The 20,399-nt window shown below is 38.7% G+C and overlaps 1 protein-coding gene across 1 annotated transcript in view; it reads left to right on the top strand.

Annotated features, from left to right (window-relative positions):
• Positions 1-8: 8 nt before the first annotated feature.
• The window catches only part of SLC38A6 (solute carrier family 38 member 6), a 45,251-nt gene continuing 24,860 nt past the window's right edge, over positions 9-20,399 (top strand). The window contains exons 1-6 of the mRNA XM_050711139.1: positions 9-203; positions 312-424; positions 1,137-1,210; positions 5,350-5,402; positions 8,449-8,488; positions 19,360-19,438. Coding sequence (XP_050567096.1) covers positions 9-203; positions 312-424; positions 1,137-1,210; positions 5,350-5,402; positions 8,449-8,488; positions 19,360-19,438 — 554 coding nt within the window. The remainder of the gene's footprint in view (positions 204-311; positions 425-1,136; positions 1,211-5,349; positions 5,403-8,448; positions 8,489-19,359; positions 19,439-20,399) is intronic.

Below are 20,399 nucleotides of genomic sequence, written 5' to 3'. Positions count from 1 at the left end.
GCGGGGCCATGGAGGAGCCGCGGGGGGCGCGGGGCTGGGAGGGGGGCGCGGGGGACGCGGGGCCCGGGGATGGGCAGCGGGACCGGGACCGGGACCGGGACCGGGACCGGGACCGGGACCGGGGTTGGGACTGGGATCAGGACCAGGACCAGGACCGGGATTGGGACGAGTCCGCCCCGCTGCTGCCGCCGCCGCCCAGCAGCGTGCGTGAGAGGGGGGCGCCGGGAGGGGCCGGGGGGGCTCGGGGCAGGGGTTTGGGGTCGGGGTTCGGGGTCTCGCCTCACGCCGCCCTGCCCTTCCTTCCCCAGCAGCCCCCCGGCTCCTCCTTCGGCTGCGCGGTGCTGAACCTGATGAACGCGATCATGGGCAGCGGGGCGCTGGGCTTGTCCTTCGCCATGGCCAGCACGGGCGTCCTGGGCTTCAGGTGAGCGGGGGGATTAATTACGGGGGGGGGGAGGGGGGGGTGATTAATTACAGGGAGAGGGACAGGGGCACGGACCCAAGGAGCAGCGAGTACCGTGTGCTGTGGGCATCCCTGGGTGAGCTCTCATGCCTCTGGTTGCTCACGTCTGGCCCACCGCGAGCGCTGCCCAGGCACTGATATTTGCTGCTCGGTGGTGATTTATTGGGCATTTCTCCCGCCGGACCCATATATTTACATCCCTCTGCACCGATATATTTATGTCCGAGCACCGCCGTGCTACAGAAATGGGCCTTTGGGAGCGGGGTGCCTGCCCACCCAAATGCGTGAACCCACTGGTGCTGCCGCCGGGTGTGTGCGCCGAGCTGGGAGTGGGCCGGGGCTGTCAGCTCTCACCGCCTTCTGGTCACAAACCTGGCTTTATTTCAAGTTAGTCTCTGTGTTTCTGTGTGCACATGTTTCCGTGTCACGTCCTCGCTGCGATTCATGTCTTCACCCTACACAGTGGTGCACGATACGAGAAGCAGTGGGGTTTAGCAGGGGTTGGGACAGTCAGCGACCAAGTGAACCGCAGTCAGCAAAGAAAACCCATAAAATGAGGAAATCGTGTCCTGTGATACACTGTTTGCAATGGAATCTTTTTTTTTTTAAAAAAAAAAAAGAAACTGCATTGACCTGTAAAAATGCCTTAAATTTCACCCTCATGTATTTTTAGCATCTTGCTGCTGATAGTTGCCAGCCTTGCCTCTTACTCTGTGTTTCTTCTGCTCAGTATGTGCATTCAGACTGGTAAGTGGAAAGGATTTATCTAACAGTGAAATTTTTCCTTGCCTGTAGTACAAAGACATGAACCCATATAATTATTATAATTAACAACATGTTAACATATTGCCATGTCTACTTCACTGCTGTTGAAATACGTTAGGTTTTTAATGATTGCTCATTGCCATAGAATTGTGATTTCAAAATGTATTATAAAAAGGAAGTGCAAAACTATCTGGTTTCTAGATTTTCAGTTTTACTTTTTCTCAAAATACATCTCTCATCTTTCCAAAAGAGAGATCCTGTATGTCTGTAGCAAAATTGATTTGGTGCCAGTTGGACCACACCATTTTAGTGCGTGGTTGTCTCTATGCACAGTCTCACTGTTGCTTTCAGCAAAGTAAGATCCATAAACAGCCAACTTTCATTACTCTACTTGTATAGAACTATTCACTGTTCAAAATGGATACCTGTCAGGTTTTGTAATCAAACTGAGTTGTTTTAATTCCCATGGCACTCTATAGATGTGTGTTATTACAGCATTTTCGATACTGAATGTGAAGTCATATCGCAGTCCTTAGTTAGAAATTGTACTGCTTTAAGAATGTCTAAAGAGTAGATTCTAACATCTGATTTCTAATCTGCTGCTAATGTTTTAATTCTTGCTTTTTAAAAACTGTTACCGAAACAACTGGGCTGGTTCCTTGAGTTCTGGTATGCAAAGATGTTACTGAAGTCTCCATCTCTTCCAGTCACCTGGTTATTGTTTCCATCTCATCTGTTTTCCCCTCTTTTCAAAGGTGGTGGGAGAAGGCTTCCATTTCTTCCTTACTGGCTGTGCTTTCTATAGCTAGCTTTGGTCTCTCAGATGATTGCTTCCTGATTCTTGTTAGATCTGCTGCTCCTGTCTTCACCTGTTGAGTGATCTTCTTCATACATTCTTTAAAAAAGTCTTCAGAGGTAGGGCTACTTTAATGTGTGATATCGGTGGCTGTTTGATGATTTGGGACCAAGTTTCTGGCATTCTTTTTTTCCCTCTTGGAGCTCTGTTTATTAGAAAAGATTCAAGACCTGAAATAAATAGCTAGAAAGATATATTTGAAAAAAAGGGAGTTTGAGATAAGAGGTGAACAAATATCACAAAAAAATGATCTGAGGTTCTGTATTACATAGACACCTAGGTAGTATTGCGTTGTTATCTTGTAAAAGAAGATATCCTTGCAAAAGAACTGCTGGGGATAGTGCAAAGGAAGGAGGGGGGGAAAACTAAACTTAGAGAGAGCTACACAAGAATGATTTAACTCATTTATTGTTCAAAGGCAAAATTCTACCTCCAGAAAGAATTTTTGAAACACATATATCCAAAACCAAAAAAATAATACTGAATGACAGGGTAAAGTATTTATTTTGCCTGAAATTAGCACCTTATGTTTAGTAATTGGTTATCACTTAATGTTGACAGGTCATACTAGCACTAGAACTATGTTGAGATATCTGCTGGCTTTATTGCCCTCTCTGTGTGTGTGTGTTTTTTTTTTTTTTGGGGGGGGTTGGGGGGAGATTTTACTGTAATTTCTGTAAATTATTGAACTAATTTCATGTTAAATACCATTCCAGAATTATGACCAGTTGTGCCTTTGCAAAGTAAAATCAGTATAAATGCTTGCTTCCAAAGTAGATAACAGAGCTTTTTTTTTTTTAATATGTAAAACATGCAGATGTTTGTGAACAGTATTACAATATTGAGCCTAATTCATGACAAGGAATTAGGGATTTTCATAGTTTTCTATAAAAAATGAGCTTGGAAAATTTGATGGGTGGAAGGTAAAAAAATAAAAACAGTTTGGGGAGTGTTTGTAAGCTATTCATTCAGGTATTCAAGTCATAAAAGTAATCCTAGGAAAGAGTTGACATATAAAATACCTTCCAAAAAGGAAGCCTTAATTCCATTTTAAACAGAGACCAAAATTTATTAAGCTCAGGCATTTTAGTTGTAGTTTAAAAACAAAGAAGTGCCTTCAGTTTGAAAATGATGTTGATCTAGAGTGACTTTGTCAAAGTCAAATGATTTATGTAGACCAAAAGAATTAGAAAGCTAATATTGCCACGTGTAAAGTGTTGGATTTGGATCAGTCAGTGTTTTCTCCCTGTGTTAATTCAGTACTACATAAATTGTTGTAGGGTTTGGGCTGACAAAAGCTAAACCCATTCAGTAAAGTAGAGGAATTGGGAATTTAAGTGGGATATACTTTCAAGTTTTGTGGCTTTGTTTTTTCCATTTTGGAGGTAGTCATGAATATTGCCAGTGTTATACTTTCCAATTTCACTTTGGGATTAAATGGATAATTTCTTTATGGCATTAATAACATATTTGAAATTAAGCCAACCAGGCAGAATGTGTTTCTATCCATAGTGCCTAATATTTTGTTCCGTGTATTTTTGAAATTACAAAAGTAATGTGATTAAGGCTTCCTCAATGTTCACAGAACTAAATTGATTACAAAAACAGAATAACTACAGAAAATACTCTTCTAAGGTTTCATTTTGCTGTTTTGGAATCGCCTGGAAACTTTGTTCTCTTTATTGGTAACTCCCTGTTTATCTGTATTTGTTCCCATGCGGTAAAAGCAGCTCTTTACTAAACACATTTAAAAGTTTGCTGATATTTGATGCCATTGGGAATGGCCTTCTAAAATGCCTTTTTTTTTTTTTCTCGTGGTCAACTGCTTTGTAAATATAAATGAAGAAAAACACAGGGTAAAATTTGATAACACATCAGTTGTTTAATTGTATCTGTATATAACTTAGTGTAACGGCAGACGTGGGAGAATTTTCCAGGTTTTTGCTGTGAGCAGACTCTGGCGTATTTAATTTTGTCACTTAATTTACTTTTTCATAGCGTATTAATGTCAGTCGTAGAGCAGAATGTGGAACGTCGTCCTTGACAAAGTCGTGTGAGAAGATGAAATTTTATTTTTTTTTCGGTAGCGCATTGACCTGATGTGTGCAGTACCTAGCGAAGGGACAATACCTCGGCCGGCAGTGCGAGGGTCCAGTCCTGCCATCTGATCCTGGTCCTTGCCTGGGTCTCCCAGGTCTCGTTTCGTTTATTTCAGAGCAGCTTCGCTCAGGTGTGAAGGTCTGCCCCGAGCAGCTCGAGTTGCAGGGCTGCACCCTCAATTAGGATGCGATGGGAGCAGGAACGGTCGTGTACCAGGTAGAACCTAGGGAGGGAAAGCAAGCGTTATGACAATACAATTATGTGGTTTGGGGATTAATTTTACCCTTTGAGGCATTTACAACTCTGGACCGTTTTATTATATACTGAGAAAGGGAGGGGTGTTTCTCGGGGAGCTTTAATCTTTTTGCTATCGCAGGAGCTCCTAATAACAAAATGCAGAACAACAATAGAGGGCTTTAACAGGACTTCCTCCCTTCTGAGAAGGGATTGTTTTGAGTTACCATCAATATAGAAGTGAGCTTCAGCTAAAGCTCAACAAAAGAGTACAGGAAACCACAGCCTATTTCCATGTAATTATTTAAGTGAGGTGCAAGTAAGGGCAGGCATTTTGTTTTCTTCTGTTTTTGTCTTTGCTTTGGCGTGCTTTGTTTTTTTTTTTTGTTTGTTTGTTTTTTTATAACAGATTTCAACACAGGAAGGTGTTTGCCTTCAGCTGTCTTGGAAACGAGTAGTGTCGAGTTCTTAAAAGCTGGCAACGTGATAATTGATGTTTGTATTCATAGAGAGATGAAAACAGATTTTCTGTTATTGACTTCATTTAAAAGCAAGTGCATACTTAACAAATGATAGCTTGCAACTAATTGTTGAGACTAATTTCAAAATTCTTCGTCTGTAGTATCACTTGCAAAAGGGGTTGGGAGAAGGTAATTTGCTGCCAGCGTAGTAGTAGTAAAAAAATAATAATACTATTTCTAATATTAAAGTGAATTTCTGGAAAATCTGTGAATGATTGAACATCTAGTTGTATTTTTTAGCTGGAATACAGGTGTATATAAAAGCTGTTTAGTGAATAATATAAAATACTCCCTAAATTTGGTTCTCAACTGTGTTCATTTAAAAAGGGAAAAAAAGACAAAACTGGAGCTCTTAGGTGATTTTGGAGTTAGAAATATTTTAGCTTTTTTTTTTTTTTTCTCATTAACAGCTGTCATGTCTTATGAAGACCTTGGCCTGTTTGCATTTGGATCAACTGGAAAGGTAAGTGTCTGGTTTTATCAGTGTATTTTTCTTTTCGTTCTCACACTTCCAATATATACAACTGTTCATTGCAAAGACAAGATATACAGGTGAAATATGTAGTATAATTAGAGAAGGTCTAGTATCAATAAAAAAAATCCATTAGTTCCTGAAAACAACTCTTTGTTACCTTTCAGTTAGTGTTTGTGGTCTATGGAAGCCTGAAGATCAGTTAACTGTAAAATAGATGTTTCTTAAATGCAAGGTTTTGTGCTGCTTTCCTGTGAGTGCGTTCACTTTTTAATTGTATTCACAAATGCGTGTTCACTGGCTTTATCATCAAGTTGGCTCAGGGATCCATTTCAGGTTGGTTATAGTCCCGTTGTACTGTTGCTATAAATTGTTAAGAGACACTTAAGTGATTTACTGGTGTTGTTTTAGTGTTTAATAGAGATCTAAGATAAGTGTTTGCCTTTCATGTAGTTGTTACAAAATAAATAAACAAGAATATATTTTGTGCATGTTGATTTTTTTTCTTTTTTTTTTAACAAGCTGTTCAGATGAACATTTGTTACTTTATCTTATGATTAAAAAAAATTATAAACCGTTTTTGGTATAAGAGTACTCAGCATGTAAGCCAAGCCTTTTTAGTAGTTTTACTCGATCTGTTTTTCTTAATAGACGATGTTGTTCACTAATAGTGGGTACACAGGAAATGCTAATAGTGAATACAATACATATAATAATAAGACTACTATTCTGTCTGTTTCAGTTGAATGATTCTAAAAGCAGGTTTACCATGCAGAAATGCAATTTTAATGGTTTTCTAAAAAAAATAAATAAATTTAAAAACGAGTTCTGCTTAACAAACCAGAGTTTGATTTATTCTATTTTAATGTAACAGAGAATTAAATCTGAGCTACTAGGTGTAATTCTTCCATTAGCATTAATAAGCAGATAATGAGCTTAGTCTGCGTGGATCAATATTTATTGATCAGAATTAAGATGTGATCAACATCAAGAGAAGATAAATCTTGATATTAGCAATGTATTGAATTTTTTTTTTCGGAGGGTCTGTTCTGTACATGTTAACCACAAGCCGCTTGATGCAGAAGCCATAGAAATGTAGAGCTTAAGGAAGTATTAAAATGTGACCAAGTCTGCCCCTTCTCTGAAGTAGGGCTAAACATATATAAGCTGTTCTTGGCAGGCATTTGTTGAATCTGTTATTCCGTGAATGCTCAATGTTACTCAGTTAAAGAGTTTTCACAGCTTCACTGTGTAGACAATTATTTTTATTATTCTCCTCAATATTACTGTTTAGTAGTTCTGTTTTAAGAACTACAGTCATTTCTTCTAAAAATATCGTCTGGTCTTCCATTTTCAGTGTGTATGGAGAGCATTCCATCACTGGAATATATCTCGGTTGAGAAGCTGTTGTTTCGATTAAATAATAAAACAAAGTTCACCAAGCTTTCCCGATGAACTGATGTTTTTTCTCTCTTGAAATATCCTTGATGTTTATACATTTATCTTAAAACATGACTGCAAAAGGGAATGCAGTAAGCTGGCTAACAACTCGACAGCAACAGCAAATGCAATTACCTATATTTTAAATCAAGCATGCCTGTTACTGCATCCTAAAACAAGATTTGTCATTACTGTGGCTGCTGCTGGTAGTTTTACCTCAGCCTGTTCCCTCTACTTGCAATCTAATAACTGTAAGTCGTATATGCGATCTCTACTTCCCGAATGCATTGCTTTTAACTGGCTTTATTGATTTCCTTTTTTTTTTTAGACTCTCCTAGTTTATCACAATCATTCTGAATTCCAGTCCTGACCCTGAACTTTCTTCAGCTTAGTTGGGTGCAGATGGCAGGTTTTTTAATTTTTTTTTTTATTTTTGATTTTATTTTTTAAAAGTTGTTCTTTTCTCATCCAAGTCATTTGCTAATAATACAGCCAGACCACTGCAGGACCTTGCTTGAACTCGCATCCTAGATTGACAGTAAACTACTGGTAACTGCTCTTGAAGTAAAGCAGTTATTCAACCTTACGGTGATTTCATGTCAAAAATATTTCTCTGTGTTTTGTGAGACTGGAGGTTTTCTGTCATTGGAATATTGCTGATTCTCCCTCTCGAAAGGCATGAAGTATTTCTTTCCATCTATGGCAAATGACAAGACTATATTTTTTTTGCTGACTTGTGAGCTTTCAATTCATTACAAATCTGATACGTTTTTCTAACTGATCAATTGAAAAAATGGCAATTCTCCTTTCAGATTTTATTCAAAAGTAACAATTTTGTTTTTCTTCTCATAGCTGTGGCTTGATTTTTTCCAAGCTGACTTCTGGTAGCACTCGTGTAGGAAGGTCCTGTTACATAATGAGGAACAGTGGGTACAGAAAGAAAAACTGTGCTATTCTAGATGATGCTGCTATTTTAGAACCGAAATGAAAACAACACTGGGAAAACTTTAGACGCTACTTCTAGGGTTTTCAGTTGGGAGTTGACAATTGCAGAGATTCAGACGAATATTTTTAATGGCCTATGGTCACTTCTACTTCCATATCGGTCCAATATGAATAATCGCAAACACTAAAGAAAAAGCAGTGTCTGTCTAGTTCACAACTTTAAAAGAATAATGACATTCATGACAGTTAAATATTCATAGTTACTCGGAGTGAGGAAGTAGTTTGTATAAATCTCTGCTGATTGCCATTTCAGAGGTGAACATCAATTAGAGTGCATTTGTGTGTTTTCAGTGATTTCAAACCTCATCTGCAAAACAAGCTTCACCCTGTAACTACTGTTGTTTTGTCATCTTAGAATGCAAATGTGGTCTTTCAGGAAGTTTTTTTTTTTTGCTTTTGTATTCATTTTAGGTTGCGTTGCTTTACGTGTGTTATAAACTCTTCATTAAACAGAAGATGCCCTTCCTTTCAGTACCAGTCATCGCTTCTACATCTGGTCTGTTTAAGATGATACATGTGCTTTACGACTGCGACAGACATATGACTTTAGTTATCCTTACCTTTTCTAAAGAAATCTTTTTTTTTTTTATAGGTCCTTGTTGCAACTACAATAATTATCCAGAATATAGGAGGTAAGAAACTTCATACGCTCAATTTTAACTGAATGGAATATAATCTCCACAGTCTGCACAACTCCACAAACGTCCAAGGCACTAATTAAATGCGAGTGTTTTTAAGAGTTTGATTAAAAAGAGGAAGACTTGCAGAAAAGGCTTATGTGGTCATGCTAAGCTCAAGCACTGCAGTCATGGGGTAGAAGGGGAACTTGATGGGGGCTGGACTGTATGCCTGGTGCTGACTGCATCGCGTGACATGGAGCATATCCATCAGAGCTGGCATTGCTAATCGGAAGGGGCTGATGAGGCATAATCTCCTCCCTTCTCTTCTGTACATTTGCATCTCGTTGCTGCATTTTTTCATATCATCTGTTTTGTTTGTTTCCTTTGGAAAGCACTAATGCGTTTTAGTGATTTGTGTAACAACGGAGTGCTTAGCTGTGGAATTCCAAATCTGCTTTATTATAGTGGCTTTCTTTTTTTGTTAGTTCAATACCTTGGGTTTTTGAGGTGGGGAGGTGCATGCTTCGGTTTGCTGACTTTTGTCATGTGGGCTGATAATCTACGACGTCATATGCTGGGTTCTCCAGCCCTATTCTTATTTTGTCTTCCTTTGTGCATAACAATAAAATAACACCAGCTGTGTTTTCATTAAAATAATAATCTAAGCATTTGAGCTGTTACTCAGGTATGTTTGCATAAAACACTTGAGTTACTGAATAGTAGTGCCCTTAGAAAATAATTGTCTGAAAGCTGACAGTGTTTAACAGAACAATTTCTAATTCCCTTGGCTATTTCCTTCAGATCTTTTGGATTCTTTCTTTTAGATGAGGAAGCTGTGTGAAAGCTCCCTCCTTTCCATTCCCCACCACCACACCTAAGATACACATGTTCACCTACCATGCCAAAAGGAAACAGCCTTCCAGCGCTGTTCTTTCCTTCGGCATTACATGTCAAGTCCAGACAATTCAGCGATCACTATTTGTTGTCACTACATAGCGACCTAGAACTAGACCAAGTTACTGCTTGTAGGATAAAACTGGAATCCTTTGTTGTACAGCAATAAAAACTGCTTAATTTAAGTGGCTGTTAAAACCCTAGCGTTAACTTCAGGCAGGAGTGAACAAACTAATTCCAAGGTTAAGGATTATTTATTCATATGGGTTTTAGAGGTTGTTCTGTAGCAAGAACAAATTTTTTTAATTTCCTTTCCTGTTTGAGTGGACCTCTAAATAAACAGTACTAGACAAGGAGGGATACACAGTGCAGGTTCTGGAGACTCTGGGATCATGCACAAGACTGTGGTCAAAGGAAATATGACTCTCGTTTCTTCCTCACAGCAGTTCATAACCTTCTCGGTGTCATTTTTAATAAAATTCAGTAACTGCAGGGGCCCAAACTAGTGTCTGCTGGATATTATCAAACTACTTACTCTGTCTTCTGCAGTGGGCTTCTCTGCCAACAAGTAGGGCCTGTTTTGCCAACCGGTGGTTTTCTGTTTAACTAGTTAAGAAGGAGGTTGCTGCAAATTGAAACTTCTCTTTCAGATATTTTTAACTGACCTCATTTTAATGGAAGCATTCAAAACTCTTTTGCTTCTTCTGTTTCTAAGGGCAGTGTCTTTCATTTAAGGGAATGGTAGCACTTTATGCATCCTCTGCGTTTGTTTGCAGAATCACTTGGTTTCAAATGCACTGAAAAGAGAAAGCTGACTTTCCTTTTTCTGAACTGGTTAGAGTTGGTAAAACCAAACCATGCCCAAGTCTATCATGAAGCATACCCTGTGAAAACATGGGTTTTCACGTGCAACTTTGTCTTCCTTGGCGCCTTCCTCCGTACAGAAGATCTATTGTGCTATCATTGCAGGGAGCTGTCACAGCTTCTGTTTGGTATTTAGGTTTCTGTCTGGGGTCAGAGCTCCCAGCTATGGTGTTTCTCTCCTTAACTTCCATTTTCACTTCGGCAGAGTCCAAGTTAGCAGAGCAGCACTGTGGCAGGAATGATCATTGCAGAATAGTCATTTCCAGTGTAACAGGCTCTTAAAGATAAGAGAGATGAAGAGCTCATCTCACAGTGAGCCTGGGCTGTTGAAAAAATGCATAGAAAGAAAGGAAATTTTTCTTGTTCTTCTAGCTCCTTCTACAGATTTTAAATGGGAATGGTGAAATTGTGGAGTGTAGTTTGTCCTGAAAGGCAGCTGCGCTGGAATTAGGTATAAAACTTACGTTCTTCGCCTTTTCCGTAGCACAATTAGGCGTTCACCTCTTTTTTTGTTTTATGTGTGTTTGAAGGAACTAGCAGCACTGTGTCTGTTGGGCAGACTTCCAGACTCTGTCAACATCTTTAATTTCAGAGTAAGGCTAAAAATAAAATTGTTTTCTGTTACCTCCTCCATCATCAGACCTGGGTACATTGAATCATATAGTATCTTATTTCAAAAGTGATTGGAGAACATGAAATAATGAATGATGATTTGTGATTAAAATAAACGACTTCACTAGGGTTATTGTCACTAGCAGCATCTAGTCTTGGCAGTTTTAAAGTTTGGTCTGATCACTTCTAAAATTTTTGTGTGGAAGTGATTTGCATTTATTTGCTTTCTAATTTGTCATCTTTGCTTTCTGAAAAAGAAAACTTGAGCTGCGGGTTTGCATTTGACATCCTAATTGCCCACACTTACAGCTTTGTGTAGATAGGGAAGCTGATTTTTCTACTAGCAGGATAGCCAAAGGGGGGAAAAAAACACATTAATTTCGTACAGCTACAGGAAAGCAGTAGTTGTCCAAACTTAGAATAAATCGTAAAATACCTCTGTTCTTTTTTTGTTGTTTGTTTGTTTTAAATAATTCAAGTTCATTGCCTGGAAATTTCAACCTGTATGTCTAACACGATCACTCAACTTTCATGCAGATTTTCAGCTGTGCTGGAACACTTTTTAATTTGTGTTACTTAGATAAACATAACACATACCAAAATCTATTTAAGTACCAAAGGTTAACTGAGGATGTATCCAGAGAATGTGTTGACTTTGCAATATCCAAATGTGAACTGAGGTCATCTTCAAAAATACTGTGATTTAAAGACTTCACAGAATTCATACAAATTCTTAGCTTAGAGTTAGTTGAGAGAGATTAAACTTTGAGAATATTTGTCTATCCTCCCTTATGTCCATGTGCACTTGTTCTTGCAGTACAGATATTTGTTAATAAGGGGAAAGGTTGAATGGGATGGCCAAAATTACTCGTTTTATATTGTTCTATTTGTCAGTATTTTGGCCCAGTCCAGCAGCTCATTTGTCTAAATAACATGATGAGTTACGTGAGCTGTCTTTTTCTCCTACAAGCTGGTTAGTGTGACTGTGGGGTTACAAATAGGACGCTAAAATGATGACTGCCAAACTGCATGCTACCAGGCTGTTACTTTGTTCATCCCCTCCTCCCATCCTGTTCACCCCAGCTCTGTGAGTGATCTTCTAAACATCCACTTGTTGCCTGCCATGCCGAAGATCTTGAAGGATTTTGGATCTTGTCATGCGGCTCCTAAGCTCAGAGAGGGCCCTTGGTGCAGTTGCATGCCTGGAAGCGTAGAAGGAGCAAGGGAGGCTGCCATGGAAAACACTCCGGTACGTGGCTCTGCGCCTCTTTTATGTAATCCTTCCCAGGAGCAACTGGATTTGGACCGAGTCCCTGCTATTGTCCTAACAGCGCTGTGCTTCTAGGAAGTGATGGATGAGGCGCAGCGGGCCAAAGCCCTGGCCTGGCACCACTCAGGCCTTCCCCTGGCCTGGTCGGGGAGGTTCTGCGAGCTTGGTGGATGCTCTCCTAAGGGGCAAGGACAGGAGTTTCTTCTCCTAGAGCTGTCACTGCTGATCTGACTGAGAAGCAGGGCAGTCCTCACCACCGTACCCAGGAGAAAACCAGTAGGAATCTCAAAACATAATGTAATGAAGTTGGAGCAGGAATTATTTCAGTGAGGCTGGTGGAAAATGGAGACAAACACAATAAAGCATTGCACAAGAGCAGCTCACAATCTATTGCCAACACTAACAAATCTTCAGCGCTGAGGTCTAGCAGGAAGTCTGTGGAGAGTTTTACAGCATACTTCTCTGGGCTGCGGGCTGGTATTAGCTGAAGGTCACCGCTGTCGGGAGATGCGGCTCGTCGCAGAGCGCCGGGTACTGGCGATGCATGGAAACATAAATTGAAACTGCTGAGAACATGAGTTTAATTATTTAAAATTTATTAGCAGTAGGATTAAGTGCAACAGCAGAACATGTGGTGCAGCCGTGTAGCATAGGTGGTCTGTAGCAGGATTTTTTTTGCGCTGGGCTTTCTCTTTTCAATTTCTTGCAGTAGGCTGAGATGCACAGAGCTCTCCTGCTGAGGATCAGTGCGAGTAACTGGCCTGCTTTGGCCTGTACCCAAATGGGCCTTGCAGCCTCTCTTTGGATACACGCTTTCCAGATAGCAGCCCTGATTTTACAAAGAATTGTAGGGTTTCTAGTATAAACAGAGTTCAATTAAGTGTAATTTCTCTAACTGGTGCTTCCAGATTTCCTTTCAGTATTCTGCAGTTAGCATGTACTCAAAGGTACACGATTTTCTTCTTTGTAATAGTCAGTTGTGAGGAGAAGCACTTGTGCTGTACCCCTCGAGCACTGCTGTGTCCGCGGCTCTGCCTGAGCGCTGCAGGTGGTAAATAGGAGCTCTAGGATTAGTCCTGATGGGAGACGCAGTTCTTCAGCTGGATTTTACAGCCCATTAATACACTCAACATGATGGACAGCACATGGAAACCCTGCTCCGAACGTAATCAATCCTAACTATATTGCATCTTTAAGTCTGGCGAGCTCATACCCATCGCATGGGGCCGTGCTGGGTGCCTGCAGTGCTCCCGCACCACCACCTGCTGGCCTTGCCCGGTGCCTCCGACCCTCTGGGCTGCTTTTTGCTGTTTCTTCTTCTCCTTTTTTCTGTTTTGGAGATGGACGTTGAAGTGTTTGACTCCTGAATTTGTTTCGTCGGGGGGGGGGGGGGGGGGTATGTGTGTGCTTCCTGTGTCAGTACTTGCAAGTGCTCTGCACGTATTTAAAAACAACACCAAAACAAAATCAAATGTAACCAACGACCTTGTTTTACCAAGTTAATTGGGCATTTTTGTTTTGCCAGCTTTTTTTCCTCAGCGTTCCTCAGTTCTGCAATTTAATTTTAAACGTATTTACAAGATTTGTCCCAAATGTAACTGGAGCAAATATTTTGAGAGAATGAGGGCTATGTTGGAAAACCCTTCTTTTTCTAATCAGAGTACAGTACTCTACGGACTGAAAATAATTGAAAAGTGTAAATCATGAAGAATAAAATACAGTCCTCAGCATGTAACAAGCTGTATCATTAATACCTTAAGAAATTACTGGGCTTCCATTAAGTATGGAAAGTCTAATTCTGTTTTCAAACAAACTCAGTGTTTGTTTTCACAGTGCAGTTTGCTTTTAACCTGAAAGCCTAATTATCCTTGCTGTTTCACAGTGAGGACTTCCAGTGCAAAGCTGCCTTAATTAAGGGCAGGTTTGTCTGCTCCCGTACTAATTTAACAATTAATGACCCGTGCTGTTATGTTTCCATATTGCAGTGAATGGTTGTTGGAAAGGCTTGGTATTGTAAAGAATATTAACCCTGCTTTAAAAACAAAACAAAATAATAACAAAAATCCCAACCTGAAGCTATACGTTGAGATATGAAGAGCTACGTGGCAGTTATATTAGCATAACTGTGCAAATACAATTAAACTAGTGAAATTTTACTAAAATAAATCTGCTGTCTATGAGTTCCCTGGGGAATAAGAATAACTTTTTTCTTTTTTTTGAAGCTTGCTATGGGTAAGTTTCCTGTGTAATTCAGATAAAAGCTAAACTTGAAGAGGGAGGTAGGGGAGAAGAAATTCAGCAGGATGGGTGTCATAAAGTACAGATCAGCAAAGAAGTTGACGACCTCTTTCTGTTGTCAGAACTTGCTATATGATAAAGCATCCCATCTTTTTTCACACACTGAAGTCTACATTTCCCTTCTATTAAAAAAAAAAAAAAAAAAAAGACGTTAAGCTTCCGCTAAGAGGAAATCCTAAGAACAATGCATAAAGTAATTGGGAAACTTCTTAAAATTGAATATGTGGGGGATTCACTGTGAAACAAAAACAAAAGAGCATGCTCCTAAGGATATGTGATGTGGGGGCCGAAATAATTGGTGGTTTTAAATGGCATCCATGCATCATTCCTGATGTTTTTGCAGTTTGAATTACTTACAAGGAGCTTGATGCAATATTGAAACGCTTCTGACCTTGCTATTCTGTTCTCATTCTTTGACTGGAGGGAAAAAAAATGAACAACTTGCCCAGAATCCAGTATTTTGCTCTCTAGTTTCACTTTCTTTCTTGAAATCCTTTCCTGTTGTCCTTTTTGTCACCCTGTCTGGATCAGGGCATATTCAAGTTTAAACAGCCTCCGTTACCAACAAAGGGAGGCACAAGCCCAAATGGATTTGTCACAAGCGGTTGCTATGAAGGATCCAGCTCTCCTTGGCTCGAGCGTGCTGTGACCGATAATGTTTATTCTAGTGCTATTTCTGGCTCTCGGCCTCTAATCTTTTCAGTATTTGGGGAAAAAGCAGGGGTCTTATTGCCAGAACTCTTCAGAGAGTTAGACGGTGAGCATTTTCATTTATCTTAATGATTTGTAGGCATTTGTGAAGAATCTCCGTCTTACCCAGTGTTCCCCCAAGATGAAAAACAAGATTGCTCTGTCTGCTTGTCCCAACTCCCAGATCAGCACACCTTTTTTTAGTAGAAGCTGAAGAGGCAGTGTAGTTGTATTGATAAAGCCTATTTTTACCCAGCCCCTTGCCTTCTCCTGCATTTGGAGGGCAGCCTGCATCCATTTTTGCACAGTGCTTAATAGCGTGAGACATATTTGCAGTGATTTAACACGATCAACTAGAGAGGTAGATTAGGAAAAAATAACCAGAAGAGTTAGATTCAGTCCCTTCAATGAAATGAAGGGATTTATCACCAGCCATTTTCTAAGAAAGGAATAACTTACATTAAACTTATGCATAAACATGTATATATTCTCTTGTATCATTACTGTGGATTTCAGCAACTGATCATTTTTGGGGTAGGATAGTAAGGAAAAGTTGCGATTCTTTTTCTGGTGACCAAAAAGCCAATCACACGTTTGATTTTAAATTGAGGCTGTGTCATAAGAGGTGTTTTGGAGACTAATTTAAAAACAACCTTGGCTTCTCTTTTCTCTAGCAGCTAAAGGTGTTGTTTTTTTTTTTTCTCTCTGGTGGGGGCCCATATTATTAGTGTGAAACAATATTATAGTACAAAAAGGACATGATGTTGGCAAAAACAAGTTATAATATAATAATGAAAGTTTAATGTGAGTGCCCTATTTTATATTTCACTTCCTTTATTTTGTTGTTTTTTCATCAGAGTCAATACAATGTTTTTGGAATATTGCAAGGTGATAACTGTTTTAAGAACGTAATTTCTCACTGCTTTCAAGACGCTGGTAAACCTATTTAGTAATAAAGTACTAATATCATTTTGATTTCTGCTGAATAATGTTTTAGTGTCTGAATATTGGCTTCTGTTGAATGCAGAAGTTCAGACCTGCATAGTTTTCCATCAAATAGCTCTTGGTGTATACTTGCAATATGCAAAGTCAGAACGTAAAAATTAGGAAGCGACTGCATTAAGGTTGCTAAAGTAGTTGGAGTCTGTACTCGTTGCATCTGCATGTTGCTAAAATCTCAAGTTACATCACTGTACACCTTTCATTTTGCAGGAAACCTGTCTCATTCAGTGCTAAAGATAGGTGTCTCATCTTGCAAAGAGAAGGCAGCATGAAGAAAAACTATTATTTTTGAGTTTAGGGGATGAAATGGGATGCAAGAGCAGTAAGTTCTGCTCTCACGTTACGTACGAGAAAGGGGAGCAAACCGAAGGGAATGTTACTCCTGACATCTGCTTTTTTTTTTTTTGAGCACTTGACTTCTAAAGAATAATGTAGATCTAACATTGTTTTTTCTTTTTACATGATAAAAGGTGCCTTAAAAGTTAGCCTTTAAAATGTTACAACTATTTTGCAAGTGACAGGAAGTCAATATTTCAAAAGTGGAATAAATCAAAGCCCAAGATGGGTTTTTTGTTGTGTTCACTTGTGCCACAGTTTAGCCTTGTGACTGTGTAATCTCTTCCTTCCGTTTTACATCAGGACTGCCAAGGGGAGTTGACATTTAATTTTTACGATATAACTTGACATGCTTTTGGTCATGGTGGGCATCAGGGAAGTTACGTAAAGTTTCTTTTTTGCAGTGGAAGAAATGATTTTTTTTTCTCTGGCATACCATAAGCACTTTATTCCTACTGGAGATAATATTTCAGTTGCTGCGTCCTTTTTCAGGTTACTTCTCTGTTTTGATTTCAACTTCAAAAACAACCAGTGTTCTGCACTCACTTTGTAGTGAAATGTATAATTTATAATTATAATTTATTATATATTATTTATTCATAGTTTATAGAGTGTCATACAGTGGTTAGTGTCTTTTACTTCTTTCATGCTGAGCAAAATTTCAAGGATCTGTTTCTCATGAGAGGTACAGCTGCATTTGTAAATAAAAAAAAAAAAAGGATTTGACTTTTTCAACTGTATTTAGTGAGGGCATCCTGCCCCAGTTTATTTAAGAGATTCATGTCTTATCTGAGCATCAGGCTGTAAATTACTTTTTTATTTATCGTCTTCATCTTATAGAACAAACAGGAGAAGATAAACTGACAAAAAAAAAATCCTACTATGTGAGATTGTTTCCCATATGCACAGAGAGAGGAAGAAAGATGCATACAAATGTTTAGCATGTGCAAGTTTCTTAGTGCATGATTGGTTCCCTACTTCGGAGTGGAATTCAGTGAAATAGGACTCCTCTTTTAAAAACAAAGAGTAAGTGCACAACAAAGGATAAGTGATCAAATGATTAGCCAGAGGCTAATAGGAATGCAAGGGAAGAGTGACAGATTGCATATTAGGAGGAAATCTGATCTGGAAATTAAATTGAAGCTTTCTGCAGCTGAGCCTGCAAAAGAACTAATTTTAAAATCTTCCTGAAGTACATAAATATATCAAAGTTCTGAATTGCTTGTGTAAAAGCAGTGTATAATATGAGAAAGAAGGTTAAAGGATAAATAAAGTTGAATTAAAATTTAGAGGATTTTTTCTCTTTTCCACACACAATATTATGAAAATACATCTTTGCTTAGGGTGAAATATGCATCTGCCTCTGTCTTTAGCATGAGAAAGTGTGCTGATTTTGTTACAAATTCTGGTGATGTACAAATGCACATGCTGTAAAGATCTGTGTGGTTGAATTTCCATTCTCCAGTATGCAAATAGGAGAGTAAAATCAGGACAGCAGATAAATATCTCACCACCAACAAGCAACAGCTACACGTCAACAGGGGAATATACTAAAATAAGAGAAAAATCAGAGCTTTTAATTGTAAAGCAGTGAATATTTCCTTATTTAGTGACCTACCAACTGTTTTTAATTTAACCTTGCGGTAGGTAGATGTCACTCTGTATTAATACAATTCCCTTACTTTATGGGGACTGCAGTCCCTTTCTTCAGATTTAACGTTAACTGCTGTGGTACAGCCATGTCAGAGTCCACATATGTTCCAGGGTTCAAAATACTCCTTTTTTTTTTTTTAAATGCACTCTTCAAAAATTAGTTTATGGAAGTTTGCTGTCTTACTTTTAAAAAAAAAATGTTATTATTTTAATGCGTTAGTAAATACGCCACACTAAAATGCTAAAGAATTACTGAATGCAAAACAGTAAAATTTGAGTGCAACAGATTAATTTTTGTCAAGCTTTAAACATAACTGAAGGCAGTTGTAGGCCTGTTGCTAAAATTACTTGTTTCTGACTGATGGAAGTTTCAAGTAGGCTTTGATATGTGTTGAATCTGTTTGTAAAACTTGATGCTTTGAGTGTTTCTCTGCTGGTTTCTGGGTCATATAAATGCTTGATGTTTATGTAAAAGCAAAAAGTGACATGAGCAGTATGTGAAGGTATCAGGTTAGTATCAGTTGTAATAAAAGTGTAAGAACTCTTATTTAGGCCTTTGATCATTTTATGGAGTAAAAGAGAAAATTGATACTGTGAATTAGCTTTTGGATTTATTTATATGCATCATTGCTTTCTTATGAGTAGAAATATAAACAATTAGTCATCATTCCCTTAAGAGTAGATAACAATTTCTCTTCATGTTCACAGTTCCTGAAAATCTACGCATGCAGTATATGCAGAACCTTTCAAGTCCCATTCTTGTGTTTATATTTGTCATACATTTTTTTTAACGCAGCAGCAATTGAACAATAATAAAAACCGAGTCTTTATGAAAAATCTATTTTATTGATAAGCAAATCTCAGGATTTACTCTCATCATTGTTAACATCTAATAAAGAGTAGAGAAGGAGAAGTGCAGCAGCCTTAAAGTCTGTCTCTGGCTTGTAGATCCGTACTCCTAGGTAAAAGGTCTGTCCTGTGTTCTGTGTTGTTTTGTTAGTCCCTTGTCTTCTATTTTCCTTGTTTCAAGGCTCACATCGTAACAGCCTCTTTGGAGGCATTAGCTATCACCAGTACAATACTCAGGGATTTGCAGCTATTTTTAAAGGAAGCGCATGAGAAAATAAATTTTGACCCTGGTGCCATGGTGTCTAATATGTGGCTGAGATGTTCCAGTCGTGACCATGCTGGTTAAGCCATGCTAATTGTTACAAACAGAGATACTGGTATTCCTCTACTAAATCTGCTCTGCTTCTGTTTGCAGCTATGTCATCTTATCTTTTAATTGTTAAGTCTGAACTTCCTGGTGCTGTTGCGGGCTTCTTGAGTGGAGACGAGAGCGGGTAAGGAAAAATGCTTCAAACCTTACATATTTACCTTGAAGAAGAAAGTGGTTCAGGACTGCTGAAGGAGATGGGTACTGACACTTCCCTCTGATCTCACATGCCAAAAAAATTAGTCATTTACAGGAGTTCTTGGAATAAGAAAGTATTTGGCATGTGTAGACCTTCTGCTGCGCGCACACAGAGAGCGTATTTCTTTCCTCATAGTGATTTCCCATCAGACGACCTTAAAGTCAGTGGCAAAACTCCCATCTAAAGAAGTCTCCCTTCTGTAAAAATTTAAAAGGGGAAGCAGGAGGGGACAGGAGGGAGAGGAGGAGAAACATTTAAACTGCTGTCATGTTATCACTTAAAATATTTCAAAACCACAGTACAAAATCCAGCAGACATTTAAATTTAAATATTTTGTTGTCTTGCTCCAGTAATTGGACTTGCCTTGGGAAAATGCCAGGTTTCCAGACTCAGTTTATAATTCCTTAACTTGGCTCTCAGTAAAGAAATTATTCTTCGCAACTGAGCTATAAAGCTGTATGTAATGAGTGCGTCCCTCAGATTTCTATTAGAGCTGTCGCAAGAAATCTGTGCCTGCGCTAAAACAAACATTGCAGCTTCAGCACTGAAATACCTTGTTCAAGTTGTTCCAGTGCTGCTGTCATTCATAACAGTGTATCTTGCACTGTGTTACTGCAGTTTTTCCAAGCTGCTATTTTCAGATGTTTTGAACTCAAAACTTTCCCTGGATTGAAATTTGGTGAAATTCTGTAAAGGTTGTTTGATGCTTGTACTGTACTTGAATGCTGAATTTTTTAAGTTGAAATTAGTTTTTTAAAGTTACTTTAGTTCAAATTATATGTTTCATTTATATTTTTTCAATTTTATAACATATGACTTGAAAAATTACGTGGTGGTAATCTTCCTGCCTTCCTTATACCCTCACAATAATATATATTTAGTAGAGGGC

The sequence above is a fragment of the Cygnus atratus genome, chromosome 5 (assembly GCF_013377495.2).
Source record: "Cygnus atratus isolate AKBS03 ecotype Queensland, Australia chromosome 5, CAtr_DNAZoo_HiC_assembly, whole genome shotgun sequence".
Lineage (NCBI taxonomy): Eukaryota > Metazoa > Chordata > Aves > Anseriformes > Anatidae > Cygnus > Cygnus atratus.
Note: the sequence above shows the minus strand (reverse complement) of the source record. Positions and strands in the feature narration are given on the sequence as shown.